This window comes from Toxorhynchites rutilus, chromosome 2 (assembly GCF_029784135.1).
Source record: "Toxorhynchites rutilus septentrionalis strain SRP chromosome 2, ASM2978413v1, whole genome shotgun sequence".
NCBI lineage: Eukaryota > Metazoa > Arthropoda > Insecta > Diptera > Culicidae > Toxorhynchites > Toxorhynchites rutilus.
In genome coordinates, this window is record NC_073745.1 from 38,634,752 (window position 1) to 38,661,404 (window position 26,653).

At 38.2% G+C, this 26,653-nt stretch overlaps 2 protein-coding genes across 3 annotated transcripts in view; both read left to right on the forward strand.

Moving 5' to 3' along the window:
• The first annotated feature begins 10,004 nt into the window (after positions 1-10,004).
• Positions 10,005-26,653, forward strand: part of LOC129764706 (cleavage and polyadenylation specificity factor subunit 1) — a 37,802-nt gene continuing 21,153 nt past the window's right edge. For both annotated transcript variants that reach the window (XM_055764075.1, XM_055764077.1), the window contains exon 1: positions 10,005-10,221. The gene's annotated coding sequence lies outside the window, so the exon portion shown is untranslated. The remainder of the gene's footprint in view (positions 10,222-26,653) is intronic.
• Positions 17,361-21,458, forward strand: LOC129764708 (uncharacterized). The gene has a single exon (XM_055764082.1). It carries the CDS (start codon positions 17,856-17,858, stop codon positions 18,924-18,926), a length of 1,071 nt encoding a protein of 356 aa, XP_055620057.1. The 5' UTR covers positions 17,361-17,855; the 3' UTR covers positions 18,927-21,458.

Below are 26,653 nucleotides of genomic sequence, written 5' to 3' on the forward strand. Positions count from 1 at the left end.
AAAAGTTTATAGATCGGATAGGATGAATATGAAACAGGGACACAACGAAGGAAACATCATTAAACGTTGACATCGGCGTTTCTGAGGAACAGGTATAGCTGAAGCAGAAGATCAGGATCACGGCTACCTAAGATATCCCCGACGGGGATATCCGATTGTCTGCCTTTTGCTCTCAGTGCTCTAGAGAGCTGAGAGCGAGCAGCATGGAACCGGATACACGACCAGACAATATGCTCGATGTCGTGGTAGCCATCGCCACAATCACAAAGATTGTTTGCTGCGAGCCCAATGCGATAGAGATGCGCGTTTAGGTTGTAGTGATTGGACATGAGCCGAGATATCACGCGAATGAAATCACGACCTACATTCAATCCCTTGAACCAAGCACTCGTCGAGACCTTAGGGATAATCGTGTGTAACCAACGACCGAACTCATCACCACTCCACATGCGCTGCCAACTAACGAGTGTGTGCTGACGAGGAATCTGAAAAAAATTATAAGCAATTTGCCTTTCAAAAAGTGTGCCTTCTGAAGCGCCCACCTTAGCTAGCGAGTCCGCTTTCTCATTCCCCGGAATCGAGCAATGAGAGGGAACCCATGCTAAGGTAATCTTGAATAATTTTTCGACCAAAACACTCAATAGTTGTCTTATTCTTGTTAGGAAATAAGATGAGCGTTTATCAACTTTCATTGAGCGGATTGCCTCTATTGAGCTGAGACTGTCTGAAAAAATAAAATAATGGTCGATGGGCAGTGTTTCAATGATCCCTAGAGCATAGTATATCGCACCCATTTCTACGACATACACGGAACAAACCCACTTCCTGTTTTTTACTAATATATTAGAAATGTTATGAACTCTTAAATGCATGATTTTTCCTTTTTGAATATATATGAACCCTTCAATACGGCAATGTGCTCCGTCGGAGTGCTACGACTATAGACGACGCTCGTACACACAGATCATCGCGTGGATGTCGTCTTTAGACGACGCTCCTAGAGAAAGGGTTAAAAGTAAAAAACACTAAAAAACTTTGAATTACCGTTTAGAAATTATGTAAGGAAGAAAACACTGATGTACATATACATCATCATGCATTTAAGGGTTAAAATTCAATTATTATCAACTCTTAACAGTATTAATTTTTAAATAGTACTTAAAAATAAACCAGTCGTAAATTTAACATAATCGTACACAATCTTTCGCTGTGAACATCACCGCAAAGAGCTGAAAGATAAACTAACAAACCTTTCCAGTTGGGGGTATTGCTTGACCTTAGAGAGACCGCCAAAAGAAGAATCGTGAAATCGTTTGAAATGTCAATGAACAATCAATTTCTTTAACATTTGGATTTTTCCCTGATCGCAACATTCATTATTATTTCCTTTTCCACTTCGTTCAAACAGTTCCAAAGGGTGTCGCGGGCTTCACGTGTAACGTTTGAGTCAGTTTCATCTCTTATGTTTCGTTCAACAGATGTTGAAGACGACAATGAACTGTTAGTCTCAGAACACTCGTCGCAAGATATTTTTGTAAGATCCAATTAACGGATCAACGGTCGGTCTGTTTCTGTTTTGAAAACTTTTGAAAGGCTGATTTGAAATTCGGATCTAAAAAGGATCGAGTAATTTGCACCTTCTTCTAAGTAGTTGAATCGACTTCCCAATCCAGTTCACCTCATACGAGGTAAGTTCTTTGTGTATTCTCGCCCTTATCGAAACACTTTTTTAATGTAGCAACATGCGAAATTACTTCGGATATACAGGAGAGACCAGAACATGTGTTTTTAGCTATTTATTCAAATGGTTCCGAAAGCCTAACGTACTGCACTCACTGTTGAGTCGTCAAATTAATGAAGGTAGTGTACTTCCTCTTATATTACCATCCCCTCAAGATAGTTTTGAGTTTTTTAAATGTCGAATGAAACAATTGACTGCTGTTCTCTGCACACTTCAAATCCCTAGTTCTTACTCTTACTTGATCAGTAATTAAATTATTTCAACATATCCACAAAAATCTATTTTTTTATAATATGAAATCGTTATTGAAAAAAACAAATCATTCAAGACTCCTTGTAGAAAATATAATAATAAAAAATTTAAATCGTTTTCGATTTTAATTTATCCCTAAAAATTAATGCTTTATTTGCTTCACGCATGCAATCTCAATTTCGTATTCGGAAATGAATATCCGAATATTCGGCTGCCGGATATCATTAATAGACATCATTTGAATTTTTCTATAAGCCGATGCAGAGATTATTAGGTATATATTTTTTTTAATTTAAAAAATTGCAAGAAAATTTGAACATTCTGCACAATTATTCAATTGCTAACATTACTATTACTATTACTGCATTACTAGTTGTAGCCTCTCAGAACACCAAAGATCAATCGTAACTTTACGCCCCTATGCTTTTAACATTCAACAGACTGTTTTTCAGTCCAGTTAGCGAGTGGAATTCGATAATTGAATTTACAGCCCACTTAGCAAACGAGTACTGTAAATTGTTCTCTCGTAGGATGTCGACTTATTTATTATCTGATACCTCTTGCTTCAATTCGACTTATTCCGAGCAATCCTCTATAGTTGTCCTTCGTATTTCCATTTGTTCATGCTCTTATGAAATGTAGGATGAGTATGTCCAACCAAATGACAGATTTTCTGCGTGGAGCCACGGATAGCTGACAAGCTAACAATAAACTTTCAAGTCACAAGATCGGCCTGGCTCATTGCTGCCTTAACTTTTTCCTCCTTACATCTCAAAACGTAACATCAAAACAAACGAAAAAGCAATATTACACAATACAGAAATCGGATGATTGTAGCAACGTACGAGCAGTTACGCGGTTACGCAGTTACGCAGATTTCAAAATTTGATATTTTAATAATACAATGCTTCATACAAATGGCTTTTGTGATAAATCGAGGCTTTATTGTTGAAAATTGTTTATACATTCACCGTTTGAAGTTTAATCCATCGTTGACTACTTCTTGTTTATTGTGAATATCCACGATTCATATTGTTTTTTGGTATGGATAAGTGTAATTCAAAGATTTGATAAGTTTATTTACTTGAAAAAATTATTGAAATTCGATTTGCAAATGAAATCCTAGTTATCTTATATCCGTTATGTTATTACAGTTAGTAATAAAGGCAACATAATAAAAGAATGAATTCTTGTGATCGATCGCAGTTTGAACAGTTCAATTGTTATTTAATTTTCCCGGACTCGTACACATTTGAACTGTCACCTGTTGCCATCTGATCAATTTATCTGTTCGGCATCTGAACAACAGCCATTCGAACTGCTTAACTGTTTAACTGATCGGCACATGAACAACACTTCGGGGTTACCATTTAAACACTTTAAAACATTTAACCGTTTGGAGTTTTCTTTTAAATCAGAACACAGTCTTGCCTTTTTGAGCGTTGTCGCAGGAATCAATTTATTTTATTTCTTCGATACAAAGTAACATCTTAATTCTAGTACTTAGATTCTTAATTCTATTTCCTAGATAGGAAATAATGAAAAATTGAGTTGTCTTTGAGGCTCTTATTTACCGAATCGTCCAATCAGAAGAAATGGATGGTAAACAAAATATTAATATGTAAATAAATGCGTCAATGGCACGCGAACCTCTGGCTGAAACCATAAATAAATAAAAAAACGTACTTGCATAATGCACTGGAAATCGATTATTGGGTCAGTACTTCGCCGCTTGGGAACACAAGTATTCTAGTAAAGGTTTCAACACTTGTGTGATATGAAAAAGGCTTAGCAATTAGCGTGTAAAATGGTATGACCTAGTGAAGACATGTTGTGTGTAGAAATATAAACACACAGTATACGCTTGAGTAAGGGAATGTTCAATGAATAAGCTAATTTGGATATCAAGTGATCTAATCACGGATTGATAATATATTGGAAGAATTTAAAGTTTTTGGGAAAACTGTTATAGTACAGCAGGTATGATTCAAATCGAACGACACTAACTTGCCGACCTGGTTACGCGTGGTTAGTCCTGCAATTATGTCCTTCAGAGCCAAATTGGCTTGGAAGATGAAGTGTGCGGTTGAGCATTTTAGAAAGTGACTCAGAATTTAATGTATTTTCATTACAATCTCTGGACGTGTCTTAAAATTACAGAAAAGAAAGTCAAAAATCAAAAGAGGTATTTATCTGTACATGCTTATGGTGTCACCAGCTCGCGGATTTTCTCCAGTATAACAACGCGGTGGTTGACGTCAAAAGTTCGAAGATGGAATTCCGTCCGAATGCCTCTCGGTCCTGGAGATTTCTAGGAGACGTTCAATTTAATTGCTGAACATTTTTCAGCCATTTGATCGCATCTATACATGCATCATTTTCATCGATCTGGGCGTACTGAAATTCGGTCTTCAACTTCCTCCGAATACAGAAATTTTGAGGCACGTGACCATGAATTTTTAATTAACTCACCCGATTACCAACAAACCATGTTATCGTTGTCCGCTTTCATCTCTTTTGTACGAGCTGGAACCTCAAAAGAGGATTTGATTAGCTCGTGGATACGTAAAACAGTCTGTGCGAAGTGACATTGCAGAGTGACCCTTTTTACCCTTTTTACGAAGCAGTTGATGGTTGCTAGCGTTCTCGGGATGATTTTAAGACCCTCGTACTCTGCAGACTGCTTATCGGCTGAAAGTTTAGTTGGTTTCTTATTTTTTTATTTTTGCACTAACAGGCCAACTCGACCAAACTATAGGCCGATAAAAATTCTGCCGTCTGCTTATAGTAGCTATCGAATGCCTATAGCAGTTGCTGATACGTGCGTTATGAAACCTCTCTTAGACATGTTTTAGTTTCTATCGAGAAGAGCTGATTATTTTGGCCACCATAACACAGGTACCAGCCCATCCAGCTATGATAGTTTCGTTTTTGACGTTTCCGAAATAGCCATCGTAACTGAACTTCTCTACGTTAGTAAAATGATAAGAATAAAGCGACGATAACATGCGTGTTTATATTTCGTAGTTTAGCGCATAGTCCCCAGGTTATGTAATATCCGATCAAGTTAAGAGGAAAAATTTGCAGTAATGAAAGTATGTCGTATGTCCTTTATGTGTCCGGACCAGACACCAAACGATTACCACCTTTTTCTGGCATTGCACTTCCTGAGTGATAAGATATTGGGATCAGGAAAAGATTGTAAAAATCGATCACTAGAGTTTTTTTGCCAATAAGGACCAACACTTCTATAAGAAAGGCATTTTTAGGCTACCTTCAGAAGAGCAACGGAATTTTACCACAAAACGGTGCATATTTGACCCAAATCGGACAATCCGAAGCATATTAAATAAAACATTGAATTGCTCGAAAAAATAATGCATTTGTTCTGATAAACTATACCGTGCAGGAGAAAAATTTCATTGTGAGAAGATCAGAGAAGATTCCAATCAAAACAGATACTGTGTTGTTAAATATACGACTTATGCTTGTTGCGAGCAACCTTCCAGAAAATCAGTTGAAGAATTTCGATGAGGAACTATAGAGCAAATCTCACAGAGAACCTCAGGATAATCAATCCTATGCAAGTCAGATCCTACATGAATAAAGTTTAGACTACATTTCTTCGTTGATCTAATTGATCTCATTGGTTGGAAAAAATGTTGCACAGCAAATTGTGTGGGGTAAACCGAATGAATCTCCACTGAGTCTTCTCATTTTACTGATGAGGGGCTGTCCGCATACCACGTGGGCATAAAGAGCGCGATTTTAGACACCCCTCTCCTCCTCCGTGGACAAGTGTGGACGTTTCCTATAGGCCTCCTCCTGTTCTCCACGTGCTTAATTCTCCTTTTTTTGGTGAAAAAAAAATCGATAAAGTGGTTGAATTGCGTTTGAATCACATTTTGAGTTTGTTTACTATTCTATGTTTTTACATTGATAGAAATTTTAGCTTTATTAATAGTAGAGGTTTGTTAATGATTCTTCGATTTGTTCTCCAATCAGTGAAATTATTTGTATCGCTGTTTGGTTTTTTCCATTTTCATTACCATGTTATATCAAAACATCTCGGACCACCTCGAACATTTTCTATCATGAACCGATGTAAGCTGGCTAAACTGTTTGAGTTTTTAAAAAAATGAGACAATTAAATCAAGGATTTTGCTATTGGAATTCAGCTATTGAAAATCTTCGAAGAAAACCGGAAGTTGAAACAAGACAGTAGGAGTAAAAAAAATTAATATAAATGTTATCATGCAGTTTAAGATGAAAACATGTTGTGTTGTGTTATGTGGTTTGGCTCGTTCAACTCCCAAACTGCCGCTCATACTAACAGACGTTAGTCAGTGCCGAATATCTGATGCCGTTCACTTAGCTGATCCGCAAATTCATCATCCTATTGAGACTAGTTTACTATTGCAAAATCTTTCGTCGTCTGAGTATCAATAATACATTCCCGCATTTCATTTAACAATTATCTTTCCGTACATCTTCTGAAATCTTGGAAAATTGTGGGTTATTTGGAATAATCGTGTCGATTTTTAGAAAAATTCAAGAGCATAAATTTATTTGATTATATGTGCACCGTTTTACTCCACAATATTTCATCATTCTTCACAAAAAATTCCAGCAACGAAATTTTTTTTGTTCTAACGTCAGAGAGCGATGGATAACGTATTTTTATGCTATTTAATGAGTCAAAAACTTGAATATTTTTCTCCAGCGGCTGAATAAATAACAATATATGAGCGGGTGGAATAGCACCAAGAAATTTTACCGGGCTGTCAAAAAGACATGAAGTTTGACATTATTCTGGTGGAAGAGGACGTCAATTTGGTTAATTCGGAACATTCATCACTGATATCCTAAGTTGCTAGCTGTACTTGTAGAAATTTATCGACTGCTAATTTGGTGGAGCCATATTGCGCCTTCCCTAGAGATTTTTCTTCCCGCTCAACATTGTGTCAACATTTTCTATCGCCAACCACGATTTGCTTCAAAACTATGAATTTTCTTTGCGTTCATAAAGCAAGTCGTTGATTGATTCATTCAATGTATAACTTGTAGCATTTTCACGTAACCATGTTTCACTAGGTGCTCGTGAAACTAGATAGTCGTAATGAAGCTGCTAATTGATGTGGCAAGAATTATTTTTGATCAGCGTCTCAATTTGACAATCATTAGTGGCGGTATGAACTTTCTGGACAACCTAATAGAAGAGTATTCAAGAAAATATTACATTTCAATAGAACGAACATCGCTGATAGGAAAATTTTTCCAGAGATAAGGTCTGTGCCCCTATGAACGATTTGTTGTCCGTGGTTCATTTTTACAAAAAAGTTCCTAAAAAACAGGATGTTACAAAATTCAAACATGCTTCGCTGGTGTCTTCATTCTGCCAGAATACCCGATCTCATTAAGTGTACGTTACTCTCAGAATACAAATCTCAGCAAATAAGTTCAACGATATAGGGAAAATATAAAAATGTTTTACGCCGTACTTTGCGCCGCACTCCTATACCTGTTTTATACCACGCTTGAATCTGGTAAAGTTATTTTACTTCACAAAAGCGCATACGGTTGGTTTGGAGGCGCGTTGCTTTGCTTAGAACGAGCGAATACAAAACGGGAGCCAGAATTTGATGTGTGTATGTATGAAATGAGACGCGCATGACATAAGTAAGAAGCGATGTTAAGTATCTGAATTCTGCGCTGTGTTCATTCGGCGCTCTCGTGTTTACAAATTTAGCACACAAGAGAGAATACACTGCGTTTCACAACTATAGAACCACTCATTTTTACTTATGAGGAGTGATCGTACGAATAGTAGATGCAGATTACAAACAGTATGAGTAATTTGAAGAGCTTAAACGAGCAGTATCACCTGCGTAGAACGAAATGCACACTACAACATCGCGCAGCTTGGTCAAAATCACCTCGAATGGGTTATTTGAACTGATTGGGAACTGAAGATGATCTATGAATTAGAAACTTAATGTAATTCATATGAAACTGATATTAATTTTGTGAAGGAGTGAGAGTTTTTCCATCTGGTTCTATAGTTATGAAACACTGGAATTTTTGTTTTTGGAATGTTTCGCGCCTGAACACAACGATAAAGTTCAAATGGCCAGTCTTTCAAATGAAGATAGTTGTTATGTCCTACACTATATACTTCAATTCATCCGACTTCTTACATATCTCTGGAAACTCAGAAAAAAAGTAGTTTTCTAGTTGTGAAACGCAGTGTATGTGTTATGAACTCGCGCTGATGGAAATTAATCTCGAGTGCAGCGCAGCGTGTTTTCTGAACACTGCCTGGCAGCACTATTAGGCAACTAAACTCTTTTATTGATAAATCAGCATAAATTTCTTGGAAATGAAGAATACATTTCATATATTGTTGAAAACAGAAGATATTTTTATTCAAAATATTCATTTAACGTGTCCACATGGACATTACCGATTTCCCCTCCCTCCTCACCCTGGACAAGCGTAGACATTTTCGTAATGCCTAACCGCCAACCCCCCTCAAAATTGATCACGTGGTATGTGGACAGCCGCTAACGTGCACAAGCATATTCAAGAGCCAAACGAACCGACAAAGTGACTCCATATACAGTGATAGACATTCGTTTAGCGGCACTTGAAAAAAAAACTTGAAACACTTACAAAACAACTAGAAATGTTTTCTTTATCGGGATACTTATTTGCTGTAGTGATAGTATATTTAAGTCAATTTTATTGAAAGAACGTGCGTCACAATCACACACACAAGGCGGCACCGGTGGATATAAACATTCAAACGTGGTTTTTTCCCGAGACATACGTTTAGCCGCAGGGCATAAAAATCTAGTTTTCGTATAATCACCAAGCCTTTATCTGTGTTTTTTGAAAAAATACTTGGGAATGTTCAATTTACAAGATAAATATTACATGTGCAACGTAAGAAGTTGGTCAGATTAGTGATTTACGTAGAATTTAAAGGAATGGCGAATTCTATTGACGGAAGAGGGGCGGAAAATAATAGAGATATTTAGTGAACAAAGATTTTCTAATCGCTCGATCGTAACAAAAATTTATCTTTCTGAGAAAGTGGTACGGATTTTCTTTAAATAGTGCCAGAAATATGGGATATAACGACCAACAAATGGGAACACCAAAATTACTTTGCGTCTTAAAGGTCGAATAAGACACGAGGCAACCAGGAAACGATGCCCTGCTCATACATTAAGGCAGAATCGGTTGTTCCAGTAACGAAGAGGCATATTGCGCGCATCTTGAATGAGTCACCAAACATCATGTGGACTGTTACAGTTGCTATTGGTACAATTTAAGTCAACGGCATGTCGTGAGATCGAAGCGAAACATTGGGGGCGGAAGTTTGACAGTGTGGGGAGCCGTTTCCTATCACAGTAAGCTTCTCATTTGTTTCATTTTCAGCCGAATGAACTCCGAAAAGTATCTTCAATTACTGGAGGACGTTTTGATTGGCCATATTGAGAATAACGCTACCGAGGATGTCGTTTTTTAGCAGGATTATGCATATATCCACGTTTCCAAGCAATCAAAGGCATGGCGATGCCAAATCGAGTTTTCAAAGTGACCCGAAATGAAGGGGGACATACTATATTAGCTACCGATTGGACTCGAAATTTGTCGCACAAATTTTCTTTTATTAAAATTTTAGAATGCGGCTAAACGAATGAAAACAAAAAGTGAATTTATACTTTTTTTAGAATGAATTCGATGAAAATATGTTTATGTTAATGTATTTGTATAATCGTCTTTTATGAGCAAAACTGTACAAAAAATAGACTTAATTTTAAAAATATTGAGGAAAAATAGGGTGCGGCTAAACGAATGTCTACCACTGTATGGCTGAATTATTTTGTGACACGTAACGAATGTGACACATTGAGCGAGTCACGCGCGGCCCTCTGCCCACCGTGGGTATTTTCCTCCTTACGTCTCTGTTTACTCTACTACCGTCCGTGTAGCTCCTTTCCTTTTGAATATGCTTCTCGGTGTATGGATTTAATTTTTGTTTCTTTATTTGTAAATTATTTTTGCTTGATTGTGCCGTCGTTTCGCTTTTGCGGAGACTGAGTGAACGAGGCGAGCGTGGCGATGGTTCACATCAATACAGTGATAACAAAAGGCGTTCGGAATCGAATGGTATCCGCCTGTGCCGTTGCTGCTGCTGCTGATGATGTTGCTATTTTGCGGTGAGTGATAGTCTCCTAATAAGATGGTGTTTGTGATGGGATTCATAAAAGGGCAACGATAAAGAGGAAGAGTTGCGGGAGAAAAAAACATGCAATCGGAAAAAGAGAACTCATTGAATGAGACTTTGCATTGCTGAGTTTTTTTTCCCCTAATCGTTTGGCCTTTTGTTTCCGTTTGTGTTACGGTTTCAAATTTTCAATTAGAATGAAACATGAAAACATCTTTCTAGCAGCCATTTAGTTTGATTTTACTGATAAATAATGATTATGAATTTGTCTCGCGGAATAAGACGTTATCGTGTGATAACATATGTTGACAACATTAATTATTTGTCGCCATTTCGGATGAACCGGACATTATATAAAAATCATATTTTCCGTATCTGTTGCGATAATTTTACCGTCTTCCGTTCATGGTGCGCTATATTGGGAATTAGTTTATCAAACGCTAAATGAAAATTCTCCCATAGGTAAATGAGGTTAAGACAATTTGCGACAGATTTTCACATGCTCACCACGGGTATATCGATCGGTTGTTTTTCGATACCCATCCCCACGAGCGAGCGAGCGAGCGTTCATCATCATACGTGGTACTTGGCGAAAAATCCACTTATAGGGTGCACCGCAATAAAAGAAACACGAAAGAAAACTTTTAATGGTGTGTTCGGGAAATCCGAATGCAACATACAATGCCACGCGCGCGCTTGACTGTGGGAAGAGTGCAACGACGACAATAATATGTGTGTGAGAATGTATGCAGATTGCACCAGATAAGTGACTGGTGGTAGCAAACACAGCAACAGCGCCAAAGGAGAGTATTGCCGCAATTGTACGACAGTTGAACGACGTCGACAATTGAAGATGAAAACCCTTCTCAAATGTGTTGACCTGTTTTGCGTCAGGGCCATAAATCATGACTCATTTGCGTCAGTCAATTTCAATCGCAATTTTCATCGATTCACACGAATGAAGCAGAGAAAAAAAAATCCGTCGCAAATTGTACTACGCCACACCAAAGATGTTCCAAATATACGAAAGATTAGAGCCCGCTTATTTTGGCCAAACACTCCACACTCTATTCATTCATAGAGTAGTAATGTTGGGCGAAGAATCGTGCGATACACCAACACCAGCAAGTCATTATAGTAAAAGAGCATCACAAGCCTGGCCGACGACCGAGAGATGAACGAAAACAATAAAAAAATACCTCTCACTTTGTTGGTACTCGCCTCATAATAAGTGCACGACATCCGATCAGTGGTATGCTAATAGTGCGAGAGCTGATGACAAACTCGAAACTACCTGTTCCATTTCCGTTAGAAACTTTATTGTACTTTTTTGCAATTTGTGTTTTGTATTCTCTATATATTTTAAACTAGCTGCACTCTATACGAGAATCATGAATTAATTTATAATTCGAAAATGAGAAAGAATAAATTATTGAGTTACATTGCCCATGTTTGCATGGGAGACGTAATCACCAACACCATTAGTGTTGGAAAAACGCAATTTTGTTCTTTTTTTGCCTACAAGCGTAACATGCAAATTTCCAATGAAATAATTTGTCTAGTTGAAGAATATTATCGGCAAACAGAGGGCCTAGGAGATTTTGCGGATTAAAACATATTTTTTCCATTTGGAGAACGCTTGCGTCTATTTATGCGGACAATCAATCGTTTCAATGAACATTTGTTCGCACAGCTAGACGTAATCACCAGGTTGCTCTGTATGTAGCGTTAGTATTTACATTTCCGATAATAGTCAAAACGTCTCCGTCGGTAGTTTCAGTTGTTATCGAATGAAATCAAAATGGTGGCTGGAAAAGGCTCTGAATTTGTTGCGAGTCTATCGTAGTACTTTTTTTTTCCTGAATGCTCTGGGATATGATAAGAACAACAGGTTCGTGTTTTTCAATTAATTGAATTTGTAAATGCAATCTGCAATGTTGGTAATTTTAGCAACATGATTTACCGATATCACGATCAATCGTATAAAGATGCTGGAGTGACTTACACCAATGGTATGAGTACATGCTGAGTATGTGGAATAATTCGATGCCGAATCCGAGGAGTTGTGATGCTAAGAACCAATACTTTTTAAATTTTACTACTGATCTTATTGTTTCGTTATCTACTGGACGATTCAAATGCAGAAATTTAGGTAATTATAACATTAAAAAACACAATAGCTTCTCTTTGTTCATCATAGTGTACAGTGTACAGAAAATAGTAATTATATGAGCAGCGTTTCAATTGTTTCTTATATTCATCTATTACGAAACACTAAGCTATAAGACACTATCATGAAAGGCATGTTTGGACTCTACAAAGAATGTGATTATAACGTAGATTTGGCTTATAGCACATAATACTGACAATTATTGATATCCGAACGATGTATGAAAGCTGTATGGAACTACGTCTGTTATGCGAACAAACAGTGATTACATCTTCATCTCATTACATCTATCTATCTATCTATATATATAAAAATGGAGTGATGTCTGTCTGTCTGTCTGATTCTTATAGACTCGGAAACTACTGAACCGATCGACATGAAAATTGGTATGTAGGGGTTTTTGGGGCCGGGGAAGGTTTTCGTGATATTTTGAGACCCCTCCCCCCTCTCTAAGGGGGGGCTGCCATACAAATGAAACACAAATTTCTGCATTACTCGGAAATTAACCAAGCAAACGAAACCAAAGTTGGCATGTGAAAGTTTTAGGGTGCAATAAATGTTTCTATGATGGTTAGACAGTCCTTCCCCCACTCAAAGGGGGGGCTGCCATACAAATGAAACAAAAATTTCTGCATTACTCGAGAATTAATCAAGCAAATGAAACCAAATTTGGCATGTGGAGGTTTTAGGATGCAATAAATGTTTCTATGGTGATAAGATACTCCTTCCCCCTCTCTTAGAGGGGGCTGCCGTACAAATGAAACACAAATTTTTGCATTACCTGAGAATTAATCAAGCAAATTAAACCAAATTAGGCATATGGAAACTTTATGGTGCAATGAATGTTTCTATGGTGGTTAGATACCCCTCCCCCCTCTCTTAGGGGTGGCTGCCATACAAATAAAACACAAATTTCTGCATTACTCGAGAATTAATCAAGTAAATGGGCGGGACGAAGTTTGCCGGGTTAGCTAGTCTCCTATACAAACATGGACAGTACAGGACTCATAAATTGACTTCGCTCGGTATTTCGCTTTGAATGCAGGAATTGAGTCACCGATCATTTTTGTTATTCTCGAGAACTTCTTGAACTAATTGAATGAATTAAATGATAATTTACAGAGCCATGTTGCTAATTCTATGTAACGATCTTTCTCCATTTAAATTCGAATTTATTATTGTTGAAACGCATAAAACCTAAACAAAAATTCAGAAAATATTCCGGAAATTTATATGGTATTTTTTGTCTTCGCCGGACTTGTCTTCGGAACTCCGCCGTCTCAGCGTAGTATTACTTGCGTCATTTTTATTAGTACTTAGTTGAGATTTCTATGCCAAATAACATGCCTTGAATACATTCGGAGTGGCAAGCACTAGAATATGCGTGACCACAGTGCAAGTCGGAGGAAATTTCTTTGACGAAAAATTCTGCCAACCAGAACGGGAACCGAACCCGAACCCCAGGAATGCTTGGTTTGACGCTAACTACCCGGCTATGAGAGCACAATAAACTGTCATAACAGCCACAAATTGAAGAAAACAACATACCGATTAGGATTAACTGATCAGCTCAAATTTCACTTGATGGATCTGTAATTCCGTAACGTTTCGACGCATTAGCTCAAAAAACTATCTTTTTCGCACTGTCAGTCTATCAGACAGCCAACTGATCTGTGCGGCTTGTTAATTGTTATGCGTTTGACTTTTTTCGAACGATTATTCTTTGCTATTTAGTCGCATACTATTTTCGGCATATGCGAGACCATTTTCCGGTCACTTCGCAATCACAACAAAATGGATTTACGAGGGGGCGCGTTTATATACAGATTTGTGTGATTTCAATAGACTGTTTTCAAAGCAATTTTCCAACTATTATTAGTTTTCGGGTCAATAATTAACAAACATTTAACTCTTGGACATTTTGTCTTTCGAATAAAGTGATTTTCATACCAATCCGTTCAGCCAGCGAAGAGAACTTAATGTTCAAACCTTCACTTCTAGAGTAACGTTCTTATTTTCGAAACATTGAACTTACACCCCGGTACAGAAATGGAAGACCTAATCCACTTAAGGTTCTACACCTATATGAAACATTCATTATGTCGTCGATTTATTTCATAAATGTGCTTTCAAAATATAGAAAATAGAGCAGTGGCCTTTCTATGTTGCCTAAAGAAATCCTAATATTCAAATACATTCAATTTTCGGAATTTCGTTTCGTCTAGCGGTCGGATAGAACTAAGATTTACGTTCAGGGTTATTTTTCGCGCTAACAATGATTTCTCCCATTGTCTCTTTGGCCGGGAATAACATAATAACCTTTCCTTCCATCTTGAGATGAAACTGAGCCAATATAGTTAAGTATAGAATTCATGGATACTCTTGAGCACTCCTTGTGGAATTTGATTGATTTAGGAGAATCACGGAGAGCAACTACGAAGTGTATGATCTACCCAAACTCGAGCTCAATATCAATTGGTCCGTCCGGATCGGACCGGATCATGTGACATTTTCATGATTTCGAGAAAAACGAGCTTGAATTTGGTACTATAAGGGGTTTTCATGGAGCATTCGAAACAATTTCGATACGTTATTCCTTGCTCTGACTTAACACCGACCAATTGTCAGGAGTAAGAACTGAAAGAATATGTAGCTCAATTCGCGGCCAAATGCTTCTACTTTGATCATGGCTTATCAAAACTTTTGTTTTGTTATCATGACAAAAAACAAATCTTCTCTGGCACGATCGAATGTTGTTTAATTTCTAATGGTAGAAATATTGTATAACTTGAAAGCCTCAGAGTCTCCTATCAACAATGCTATAAAGTGTGTTAAGTAGTCGACCCAACATTTTTGTGGAGGTGATAGATGACAAATTTTCCCAAATATGACAAGGTTATTAATCATTTCTTGTTTGGACTTTATTTGCCTTATACTGGCATTATTTCAAAATGCTGCTACCACTAACAGCATCCTTCCACTGTTGCTTACATTTTTAGGTCGAAAAAACTCTACAGAATACAGTTGCAAACAATAGTGGAATTATGTAACATTCCAGAAGTGGCGTGAATTAGTGAATTAGTGGGTTTAGGCGTCTTTACCATAAAAATCAACCAAAGTCTCCTAACCGCTCTGCAATGAATTCTCGCTTAACTTTTGAAAAGGTCCTATGTAACAAAAGTAAACAAATCGAGTTAATGGATGCACGCTATTAGTTCAATCATTGAATGCATTACAAAAACAATCGTTCATGTATCTACCTTCTTCATCTTTTTATCGCCGATACAAAAAATATCCAATGTGCAGATTCGTATGTTAAGCACTCGGCTGTTACTTCGGACGCCACTTTCCTCCGACACTCGGAACGTCCGAAGTAGCAAAGCAGTCAAAACAACACGATGTCGTACTTCGGTCGTTTTGAGTTTTTGTTTCTTACGGGCGTAGTTAGCGATTTCAGTGTAATTCAACGAGTGATAATAACAATAATCTGTCTTTAGAACGAAATGCTGATATTTGGATTGCTGTTTAGTAGTTAGTTTCAGATTCTCATCGTGCAATGTAGTATGTCCAATGTGCAAATGCGGCAGTCAAAACGTCCAATGTAACATTTTTCGTTTCTAGGCTTCAAATTTAAGCTCAAATCACGGAACAACAGTTACGTTTCGTTTTTCAGAGTTATTCTTGACTGCTAGTGGAGAAAGTAGTGACAGAGATCGATACCTTTCAAGACAATTCGCGGATTAATGTTCGGGTCTTCAACTTCGTTTTTCTCGAGTTGACGAAAATGTTACATTGGACCTTTTCAAAAGTTACGCGAGAATTCTTGGATAATAGATTCTTATCTCTTTTACTTTCATTGAAAATTTTATAAGAATCTTCAAAAACAGCAAATTATTCGCCGATGTGTCCACGTTGACAATCGATGATCAAAAATGGGGATCGCGAAATTGTACTGCAGCAAAATTTAGTAAAAAAGAGACAGAAGTTGTGTGACAAATAACGAATTGTAGAGCGGTTAGAGGTTCCAATTTGTTTGATTAAAATTGTTCTGCATACTTGTTGGAAAATTATTATAAACGCCTAAGAAAACACTAACACTAACAAATTACTTAATTCGACTAATTTAAATGTTTTAAAACTGTGCACCAAATTTCCCCATCTTCCAAACGGAGAAACTGAATCGTTCTAAGTAGTGTTCTTTTTCAATCAGAGCATAACACTTAGTATACAGTAATCATAACTATTTGGCGATTCTCGTACTTTGTGAATTATTGAGATTGAATAAATTATATCAGTATGTAACAGTATGATAAATTATAATGAATATGAATAAAACAATGGAATCGTCACAAAAAAACAAACATGCAAAACTTCACCATCTGGCGCAATTTTCCTTCCAGCACCAGCTCTCGTACCAAAATTTGTAAACTTGACTTGACTCCCGAGACTACCGATTGCGGTGGTAAAAGAGCCGAAAGCAGCGTGTAAAGCGGAATTTTTCTGTGACAGCAGCCGCCGCTGCCGCCGCCACCCCCGTCGACAAACCGAGCCAGACCAGACCAAAGTGTATAGGGTTAATCATCGCATTTTATCGCTTTGTTTACACACATACAATTGTTTGTGTGTGCATATTTAGTAGGAGAGGAAGGAGAGCAACAGAAAAAAAAACACACAGCGCTCAAAGAAACACGACGAGTGCCTATTTCTTCGTCGGGCGTCCCGCGCGAAGATGAACGATCGTATTCTCGCACGGCGTCGCCACAGCGTCATGTGTACGTAAAGAGAGATATACGGACTTACGTACGCTGAAGGCTGTCGCTCTTCTTCCTCTTCTTCTTCTTGGCGTGTTATCTTTACTCACTCACTTGCTATTTGCCTCCGCTGGAAGCGAATACACACGTAAAAAATGTAGGCCGTGACGTCACCTTCGTGGAGTTTATAAATATATGCAAGCGCGCACAAAACTTTCAATTTAGTTTCGTCTTTCGACCGGTGCAGATCAGCGTGACCCTCGCTCTTGTTGTTGTTGTCAATTGGCACTTTTTTTTGTTGTTCTGTGTGTGGGGTGAAAACAGAGAGAAGATTTATAATTCCACAAATGCTATCGGTATTCTCCTGCGGTGGTGCGATTGGGAAGTGAGAGGAAAGTGAATAATTACCATCGAGCAAATACATACAAACAAGCCAGTACGGAAAGGGTGTGCGGCGAGGTGGCAAGAGAGGACAGAGTCATTCAAGTTGAGCGCAAAGTGTGTTGTGGAAGCAATAAGCCGAAAGGAAACAGAAGCTTACTTTGGATGGACATTATTGTGGTATCGGAGCGATTTGAGAGTGAATACATGCAAACAGAGGAACGGGTGATTTAGAAGCGCCAATATACACTTCGGGTTGGCATTGGACTGTTGTTACTCTTTGTGTGTTCAGTGGAGGAATATCATTGATAAAGTATTAAATATATGCGGACAGCGAGCGAGACACGCGATAGCAGCGCTAGTAGCGGTGGCCGTTGTGAGTCATCAGGTGTTTTTGAACGAGGAAGCGACGACTCAACGACGTTCAAGGTTTCCGCTGCTGTTTCTGCGCCAGACGTGGATACTTTAAGAGCCATCAAAATAGATACCATGGCCGAAGCGCAGCGACTGATTGGCATTTCCCTGGCCAAAATAGCACAGTCGCGGGTCTGTCGGGGAGGGGTTTCCCTGCACAAGAATCTGTTAGTGGCAACCGTGTTGCAGAAGGCACGCTACATCTTCATGGAGGAAGCCTACCATATTGTGCATGGTCATTACTTGCAGCAGAATAAGTGCATGGAGCTGGAGATGGAGAAGCAAAGGAACGCAGCGGCCGCGGCTGCAGCAGTTGCTGCTGCGGCATCTGTGCGCAACGGTGACGACGAAAGTTGTAGTGAAAGTAGTGAAAATGGCGATGGGTCCGAATCGTCGTCGTCGTCTTCGTATGCGTCAAGTGAAAATAATGAGGAAACCGATAACGAAGACAAGGAAAACAGTCCGCCCTCAGTGAGCCCCGAACGAGGGGATCAAGAGGGATCGTCATCGATGCTGTACTTCGATTTGGATGTGAAGAAAGTGGAGAAGACGAACGTGGGACATGGCAGCAAGCGAAGGCGCGAAGCAGCGGAATGGGAAACGGAAGAAGCGGTTCAGTCTATTCTTCCTAAACGGCTGAAATCGGAATCGGATAGTGATGCTGAGGAATCTTCGGATTCTTCGGCGGAAAAAGTGAACGACTCGGATGTGCATGGTGAAACTGCTGCCCTTTCATCGGCTTCTGACAATCAGTTGGAAGCGGAGGATTTGTCCCGTCATCAGACGGAATTCCCTTTAAATCACACACCCTCGGTGGAGAGCATTGATCGGATAACTTCACTGGTTTCGATCTTCAGCTTTGGCAACCTGACACGTTCTGTTTCGACGCCAGATTTTTGCGCGGCGCAAGCAAAAGATTCCGAGAGCTCGCTGACTCAGTTGCAACATTCGCAGCGTGGTTACCTAACTATGACTGTATAACTGCTACTGTTGCAACGAGCACTGCATTACGACGCCAAGTATTAGCAATTAGAACTTCGCACACTCCTGTGATGCCTGTTGCGTAGTGGCGGCATTGAACTGATGCCACCGATTCAACCCAGAGAGTGCGCGGACCAGGACTGTGCGTAACAAGAATTGATGCTGAATCTGACGGTGAACTGGTGGTCTTACGTGATAGGTGCAGTCTGGCACACAGCGGGATCTCGTGGAAGGCGCTTCGGGACAGCGGGTGCTAGCAGGAAGAGTATCATCACTCTGATCCTACTCATTTCATGCGAAACTGAAAACATCGTTTGCAGTCGCGTTTCGTAGTGGAAGTGGGACATTTTCATCGATAACCACACGTCGAAAACGTATTCGGTTGCTCCCGATAGCGGGAGAATCTTTGAATTATTGAAAAAATACCATTCGAATCATAAGGCTTGTGATACATCACTTAATCCTACATAATTAAGTCCATCATTTATGTCTTGCGAGCTGCGTATAGGGAAGAAAGAAACGAGAAGAAAAAAAAATCGAGGGGTTTTATCCGAGACACGATCGCTTAGGACGTAGGACTACGCAATCTTTTTTCTTTTGAAGTTTGTTGAAGTTTGTCGAAATTTCATAAATAATTCTTTAGTAAAAAGTTCCGGGTACCCTGAAAACGTTTAATGGTTTTGTAGAATCATTTCGAGAAGCAACGATCCTTTCTTGCCTTAGTGAGAAGAATACCTGATTTGGCACCCTTATTGAAAGACGTAGTCCTACGTCAAAAAAAATCAGGCAGAGACACAACCAGAGAGGTAAATTTATATAACTAAACCCCGGTGCAGCAGAAGACAATACGAAGCTCATGTAGAAACAAGATTTCTCGCTTGGCGTGTGTAGTGACAGAGAGATGAATAATTGCGGCTCTGGCTATTCGCTGCATTTAGTGTTCGGTGTGTCCCCTCTTCCATAGATCAGACACACGGGGTCTCTCGATCTCGCTTGTGTGTGAGCGCGCAGGATGGGAAACAGTAGCATGATGTGAAAATTTTTAATGGGCAATAATAAAAGGCACAAGCTATGTACAAAGTACTGTACGAATTTATTTGTGTGAGGCGCACGGAACCTAAATGCAGCTAATGCATAAATATGAATAAGCAAAAGCTTTTGATTAGGACTCTCTTTCCTCTGCAGCAGTGGTAGCAATTAAAGTAGGGCGAACCAACTGCACTGTTGTTGGTGAGTCATTTTTGTCGACAATTCTCAATACACACTTCTCAAGATAATTTTTCCAATACGTCAGCAGCAAACAATCATCAAACTAACGTTTTGTAATGTAGGCCAGCTTCTTGGGCTGCTAGGCACAAATTAGGCATGTCAGTAAAATCGTGACCATCACCCGATTGAAATCACGGCTTAACGAAGCAGCGAAAAAGATAACTGTTACAATGGTGGGGAGAGGAGGAAACATTATTTGGCACAATTTGAAGCACACACATTTTATTTTTGTTCAAACGCCTTCCAGTGTGGCAACGTCGTGGCGATTGGAGACCAAAGGTGAATGTTGAGGCAGCATGGAAAGAAGTTCAGATGAAAACGCATGAGAAAATGCCTATCGTAACTGTTTCGCCACCATTGATGGCGCGCGTTACTCCCGCACATAGACACCCGAAGAAAACCATTAGTAATGTTTTGTTTGTGAGAGTTTACATTCGAATTTTGTTTTGTCTCTATTGATGAATCATATCGCGCGTCATATTTGCGTATTTGCGTTTGTGGAGTACAGTGAACCCGCCTAACCTTTTTTTGTTGCGTTACGTATCTAGCGATGCATAAACCGTCTCATTATCATTGCTAAGAAGGACAGCCGCTACATAATCCATACATGAGTGCTTTCGAAAGCGAAAGCGTTTACATAGGGCCCGCCGTTCTTTCGGACTCTGATTGAATGGTACAAATACGCGAAACAGAAAAAAATGACGCCCACCCATCATGAGTCCGATCGCACGCGCTTTAAATCTCTCCGGTGTGCAATGAATCTCACGTAATGCTTCCTGGTGTGTATTTCTCACCAACGTAAACGCATAGGTGGACGAAGCAGTTATTGGATGAGTTACGTAGGTCCCCCGGGGGACATGCCGATTGGAGAATGCGATGTACAACAAACCACAAACTAAGCATATTTTAATTTTCATCTCACTGTGTTAACACAAACTGTGTTAACGGACAGAATTTTAGAAACGAATAATTGTAAAATACAACAAAAAGAATACAACTGTGAAAAACCGAAAAAAGATGATTTTTTTTTAACTTTGTCCTCGTGAATATATTGTTTTACATATGGAGAGTAGAAAGAGAGGAGTACTTTAGCAACTAGCCCTTAAGTGTAGGCGTAAGCGTTAACGAATCTCGGCTCTGTTTTAGGAGCCGCTATGAAAAGTATCATTTCCAACTACAGTACTATGTTAACTTATTCAATTATCAAAAATGTACACAAGTATAACGAAATGAGTTTTAATATATACGGATTTTCAGCCAAAAGAGTGTGGTCGTGTGCAATGTTTGAATATCACAACTCCTTGCCTCCATCTGAAACGTAGTTTCATAAATATTTCGACAATTGATGAATCTAGAGAATTACATTACTCAATAGTGCTAACATATTAAGGGCCACAAAGAAATCTGTAAGACATACGCCTGGGAATGCACGTTTTGCGCGAAGCGGCTGTAAACAGAGTGATAATAAGCTCTTCCAAAAAAGTCACTGGAGGGTTGTGTCCGAGACATGACCGTATATTTGACGTAGGATTCCGTTAGGTTATCTGTTGATTTTGGATATGTTTGAAGAATTACATATAGCTTAACATTTGATAATGATTCGATTTTGTTTGGTTGTTGGGTATTGTTTGTTCACTTCACCAATGTTTACCGAGTGATGATGACATAACCGTCCTCTGTGATCCTAGACGCGATGCCTCCTGTGTTATGTAGGGATGAAATAAAAAAAAAAACCCACCAATGTAATATAAGATAATTACCAATACCGAACACAATTATCAATTTTTCTCATCAGTAGAAACGTGTTACTTTGATATAGAGAAAACATATTTGAAATGGAAAAGGTAATTTTCTTTTATAATTTTTACTTTCTGAGTGTTTATTCAACCCAATGGGAATTTTAATTGGACTAACAACACCTAATACTATATGTAGAGCAATCACTTTTTTTTAATATTTCTTCACTTTTCCAATTTTTCTCGCCGCATAAACTTTCCTTGGAGGAAAATGAACACAACAAAACAGACAGCTTAAACCGAACGACTCGTTCTCGAGCGGGAACACACCTTGGTTTTTATTCATGAAAAATGAAATTAATCGTTTCATGTATCACGTCATTTTTAACACAATTGCTACTATATAAAATTTTATGCTTACACTTGTGCTGAATTTTTCACAATACACGATTGGTCAATGATTTGAAATTTCACGAAGCAACCAACATTAAAGTTCCAAATTTAAATTGTATTTCCTAGAATTAATCGTATGAATCACCTTACTTGCTATATGAAAATGCCCCTGACTTCCACATATTTACAATGCCGATTTCCCCCGGGCATCTTGGTTTTGATGTTTCTGTCATGGAACACATTTCGGTAGGCACAAAAGCTCCCTCTACTTTCATGTATTTCAAATGCCGATTTCTCCCAGGCAGTTTGGTTTTCATGTCTCTGTTAGGGAATACATTTCGGTAGGAGCAAAAGTTCCCCTTACTTTCATGTATTTGTGATGCCGATTTCCACCAGGTAGCTTGGTTTTGATATCTCTGTTAGGGAACCGCCGCATCAATTTCGACCAATCAGAAGTGGGTATCTCAGTTAGGATAGGGGTTAAGATTTTTCAATTGTTCGATAGTTAGTTTCATGATATATATCATTTTCTTCAATATAAAAAATTGTTATGCAGTACCGAAATCGATTGACGCAAAAATTTCATCAATCCTTCATGAAATGGCTGAGCAATAAGCGTTTGAAATTGGACAATTTTCACGAAGTGCTCGGTTTTCGATTTTCAATTTGTACCTCAATATGTTTCCGAAAGACGTAATCCTACGTCAAAACTAAAGTTCCAGTGTTTCATTACTATAGAACCAGATGGAAAAATTCTCACTCCTTTACAAAATTAACGTCAATTCCACTTGAATTACAATAAGTTTCTAATTCGTAGTTCATCGTTAGTTCTTAATCAGTTCAAATAACCCATCCGGGGTGGCTTTGACCAATCTGCGCCATGTTGTAGTGTGTATCTTGTTCCAGGCAGAGCATACTGTAAGCTGCATCTACTATTCGTACGATCACTCCTCATAAGTTCTTGATAGGGTTTTGATCTGGGAAACAAGCATACCACTCTAGAATCTGACTGTTCATTCGTGTTGATGTAGATAGCTTACTGGTTTATGGTTTGGGGAGAATTTTCTCAAAAAGGCCTGGTTTAGATAGCTTACTATCAAAACGATTGAACAGTTAGAAGAGCAGCGAAGTACTTCTAAATCATTTACTGCTGTTTTTGCATCAAAAACAATGTGTTCGGTAATTTGGCATCAATTCATAAAATCCGGAAGGTTATGAAATGGTTGAATGAATAGGGGCTTCTGATTCTGGACTGGCCAGCTTGTTTATCAAATCAAAACCCCGTTAGGAACTTAGGAATAATGTGAGATGCTAACCACTCGGCCATGGGAGCACACAAATTCGAACATATGCGTAATCTCTTTTTTTTACTCAATTATATACAGTGAAAAGAAATCGGATACTGTGTATAATCGAGTCCGCACTGTATTTACGAAATTCTGTTCAAAGGATGAAATATAGGAAATTGTTGAAATTTTCATAAAAAATACCAAAAACCGCTTTAAACAAAAATTACAATAAAAAAAATTTAAAAATTGAAATTCATTTTTCTTAAAAACGTATTTTTTCATTCTCAAAAAATCATGTGAATTACAACTTACAATTTACAATGAGTCATCCACAATCGGAAGATGTGAGTTGATGTTTTCGACAAACGTTCATATTTTAATAAGATCTAAAACTTTGTCGAATACGCTATATCGCTATCTTGATTTTAAAATTAGGATCAGTTGTAATTTTTTCAAAGGAAACATGAAAAAGTTGTTCTTAGAAAAACTTTTTCCCTGTAAAAGTGCCCATCTTCCGATGTATGGGTGATTAGTTGGAAATTGAAAGGGATATTTACATATATTTTTTGAAAATTAAAAAAAAATACGTTTTTGAGAAGAAGAAATTTTAATTTTTATAATAATCATTTTCCTTTATTTTTTTTCTGGTATTTTTTTATGAAAATTCAAATAATTTCCCGCATTTCATCCTTCGACTTAATTTTTTTAGATATTATAGTTTTTGAGTAATAAATTTTTGTAAAAAATAAAGAAAAAAATATAGAATGACTCAAATTCGTAATCGTACGTCACCATGCAGATCTCTGTTCTCTTCTTTTGAAAGTCGAAAACAAGCTTTCGCAACATTCTATTTAGATAAAGTCATAGTGTCATATAAGATTTTAAATGTTTGCTATCTGTTTTCAGAATAATGGTATTTATTTCTCTAAGAATAACGAATGTATGTGCTAATGTGTGAAAATTGACTCAAACTCATATTCGTACGGTGGTTGAAATCTCATCATTAGAATGATATCCCTTGTAACTATCTTTTGCTGGCTTTAGCCGTTATCTACGAGTTTTTTGGTGTATTCGGAAGGATAATTCACCTATTTTTTCATCAAGTAGTTTCTGAAATCGTAATTTATTGAAATTTGATGGTTTCTAAACTTCTCACACAGATACTTCCTTAGTTTTTTTTCTTGGGATTGATGTCGGGAGATTGTGGAGGAATTACAATAATTCATTTCATTTTCAAGCCATTGTAATGTGACCATGTGCGAAATTTATATGCCTTGTGTTCTGGGTCATTGTTTTTGGTAAAACTTCATTTCTCGATTCCTTCCCATTTTGTTGACACTTTGCTACCATGGTTAAACGTTGTTTCATATTTGGGGCTGTCCACATACCACGTGGGCAACTTTAGGGGGGGGGGGGGTGCTGGTTGTGTGGGTGGGTAGGGGTTACGAAAATGTCAACGCTTGTCCACGGTGAGGGGGGAGGTGTTTTGATAATGTCCACGTGAACACGTTAAGTATTTTTTAAAGTAAAACATTCAAGTTGATAGTCAAAATTGAATGAGATCTGTTTTGTATTTACACGATTTGAACTTCACGCCTGCCCTGAGTACTCAGTATTCATCAATAAAAATACTGAACTGCCTGAGAGTGCTGCTCAGTCAAACATCCATATTTTTTCATATGACTGAACCTCTTTCCTGAAATGTATATTCTGAAGGTAACACACATGACCTAGGATCCATCAATTTATTCCAATCGGTAATAGAGGGCCATTAAATCCGTCAGGATAAAGATCCCCAATAACACAAATAATGTTGGATTTTTGTAGTATTAAAATCATGACATAAGTGCGGGTTGAATTCAGTTCTTGCTCTTGATGACAAAACTGTTTGGTTTTTTTTTCGAAAACTCTCAAGGATTTCTGAATATTGAAACGAACAACAAATTCTTCCATGAGTGTACGGGCCGTATCTCTGGAGATCTATTTCTTGCAATGATGTTGTTCTTCATAGATGTCTGGTAATTTTTGTAATACGCTTCTTTTGAGTTGTCTGGAAAGTTCATGCTGCTACTGCTGATTAATTAAAAGAAAAGATTAATCATTGATGCACATGAATTAGTAAATTCACTACAGATGTCGAAAATCACCGTTCATGAGAAACGAAACATCACGAAAAAACATGCAACAATGCATGCACTACATATTAACCCATATTACGGAACCCGATTGATTTTTTTCAAGTGATTTGTGTGATTTTTTTCAAATTTCTAGACCAGAATTCCCTCTTAAAAAACGCAACATTGTGCTAATTTCAAATCCGACCAGATTCCGGAATGAGGGTTTATTTTACCGAAAAACACTTGAAGAGCCTTATACTGCGATTCGTTTCATAAACGCGACGAGAATACATATTTGTAGCGAATTGTAAAGGGCAAATCATTCACGCAATGTTGAGTTAAAAAAATCTTAGCAAGTGAATGGAACCCCGAAGTAGATTTTCGCTTGAAGAAAGTAATGGCTGGGTCTGGTAGGACTGGAAGAAAATCAGTATCAAGAGCTTCTACCAAGCAACTAGTTTCGATGAATTCTAACAAGTACTGCTAGCAGCTGAACGTATTAAAATCATCGATCCAGAACGCTTCTAGGGCACTTCTAAAACCCCACCCGCCTTTACTCACCAGATATTGCATCTTCAGATTACTGGGATAGCTGTTAGGCGTCGTGCACAAATTGCGTAACGCTAAAAATCCGTATTTGGACCCCCTCCCCCCCTTCGTTGCGCAATTTCCTATCTCTAATACACAGAAAGTATCGCAACCTCGACCTCCCTCCCACCTTATCACGTTACTTAATTTGTGCACGACGCCTTATGATTCTTGTAAGAACTTCAACTTACTGCATAGCATAAGTTCTGAGAGGATGGAATTCTCAAGTTACATGAAGGATGCTGGAATATTCAGGAAAAAACGGTGCATCTATGATCGAAATGATGTATGCCTACAAAAATATGCTTTTGTATTTTTTTCTTAGAATCGGCACG

Excerpts from the sequence above, each read along its gene's own strand:
- LOC129764708 (XM_055764082.1), top strand. The coding sequence starts at position 17,856 with ATGCGGACAGCGAGCGAGACACGCGATAGCAGCGCTAGTAGCGGTGGC.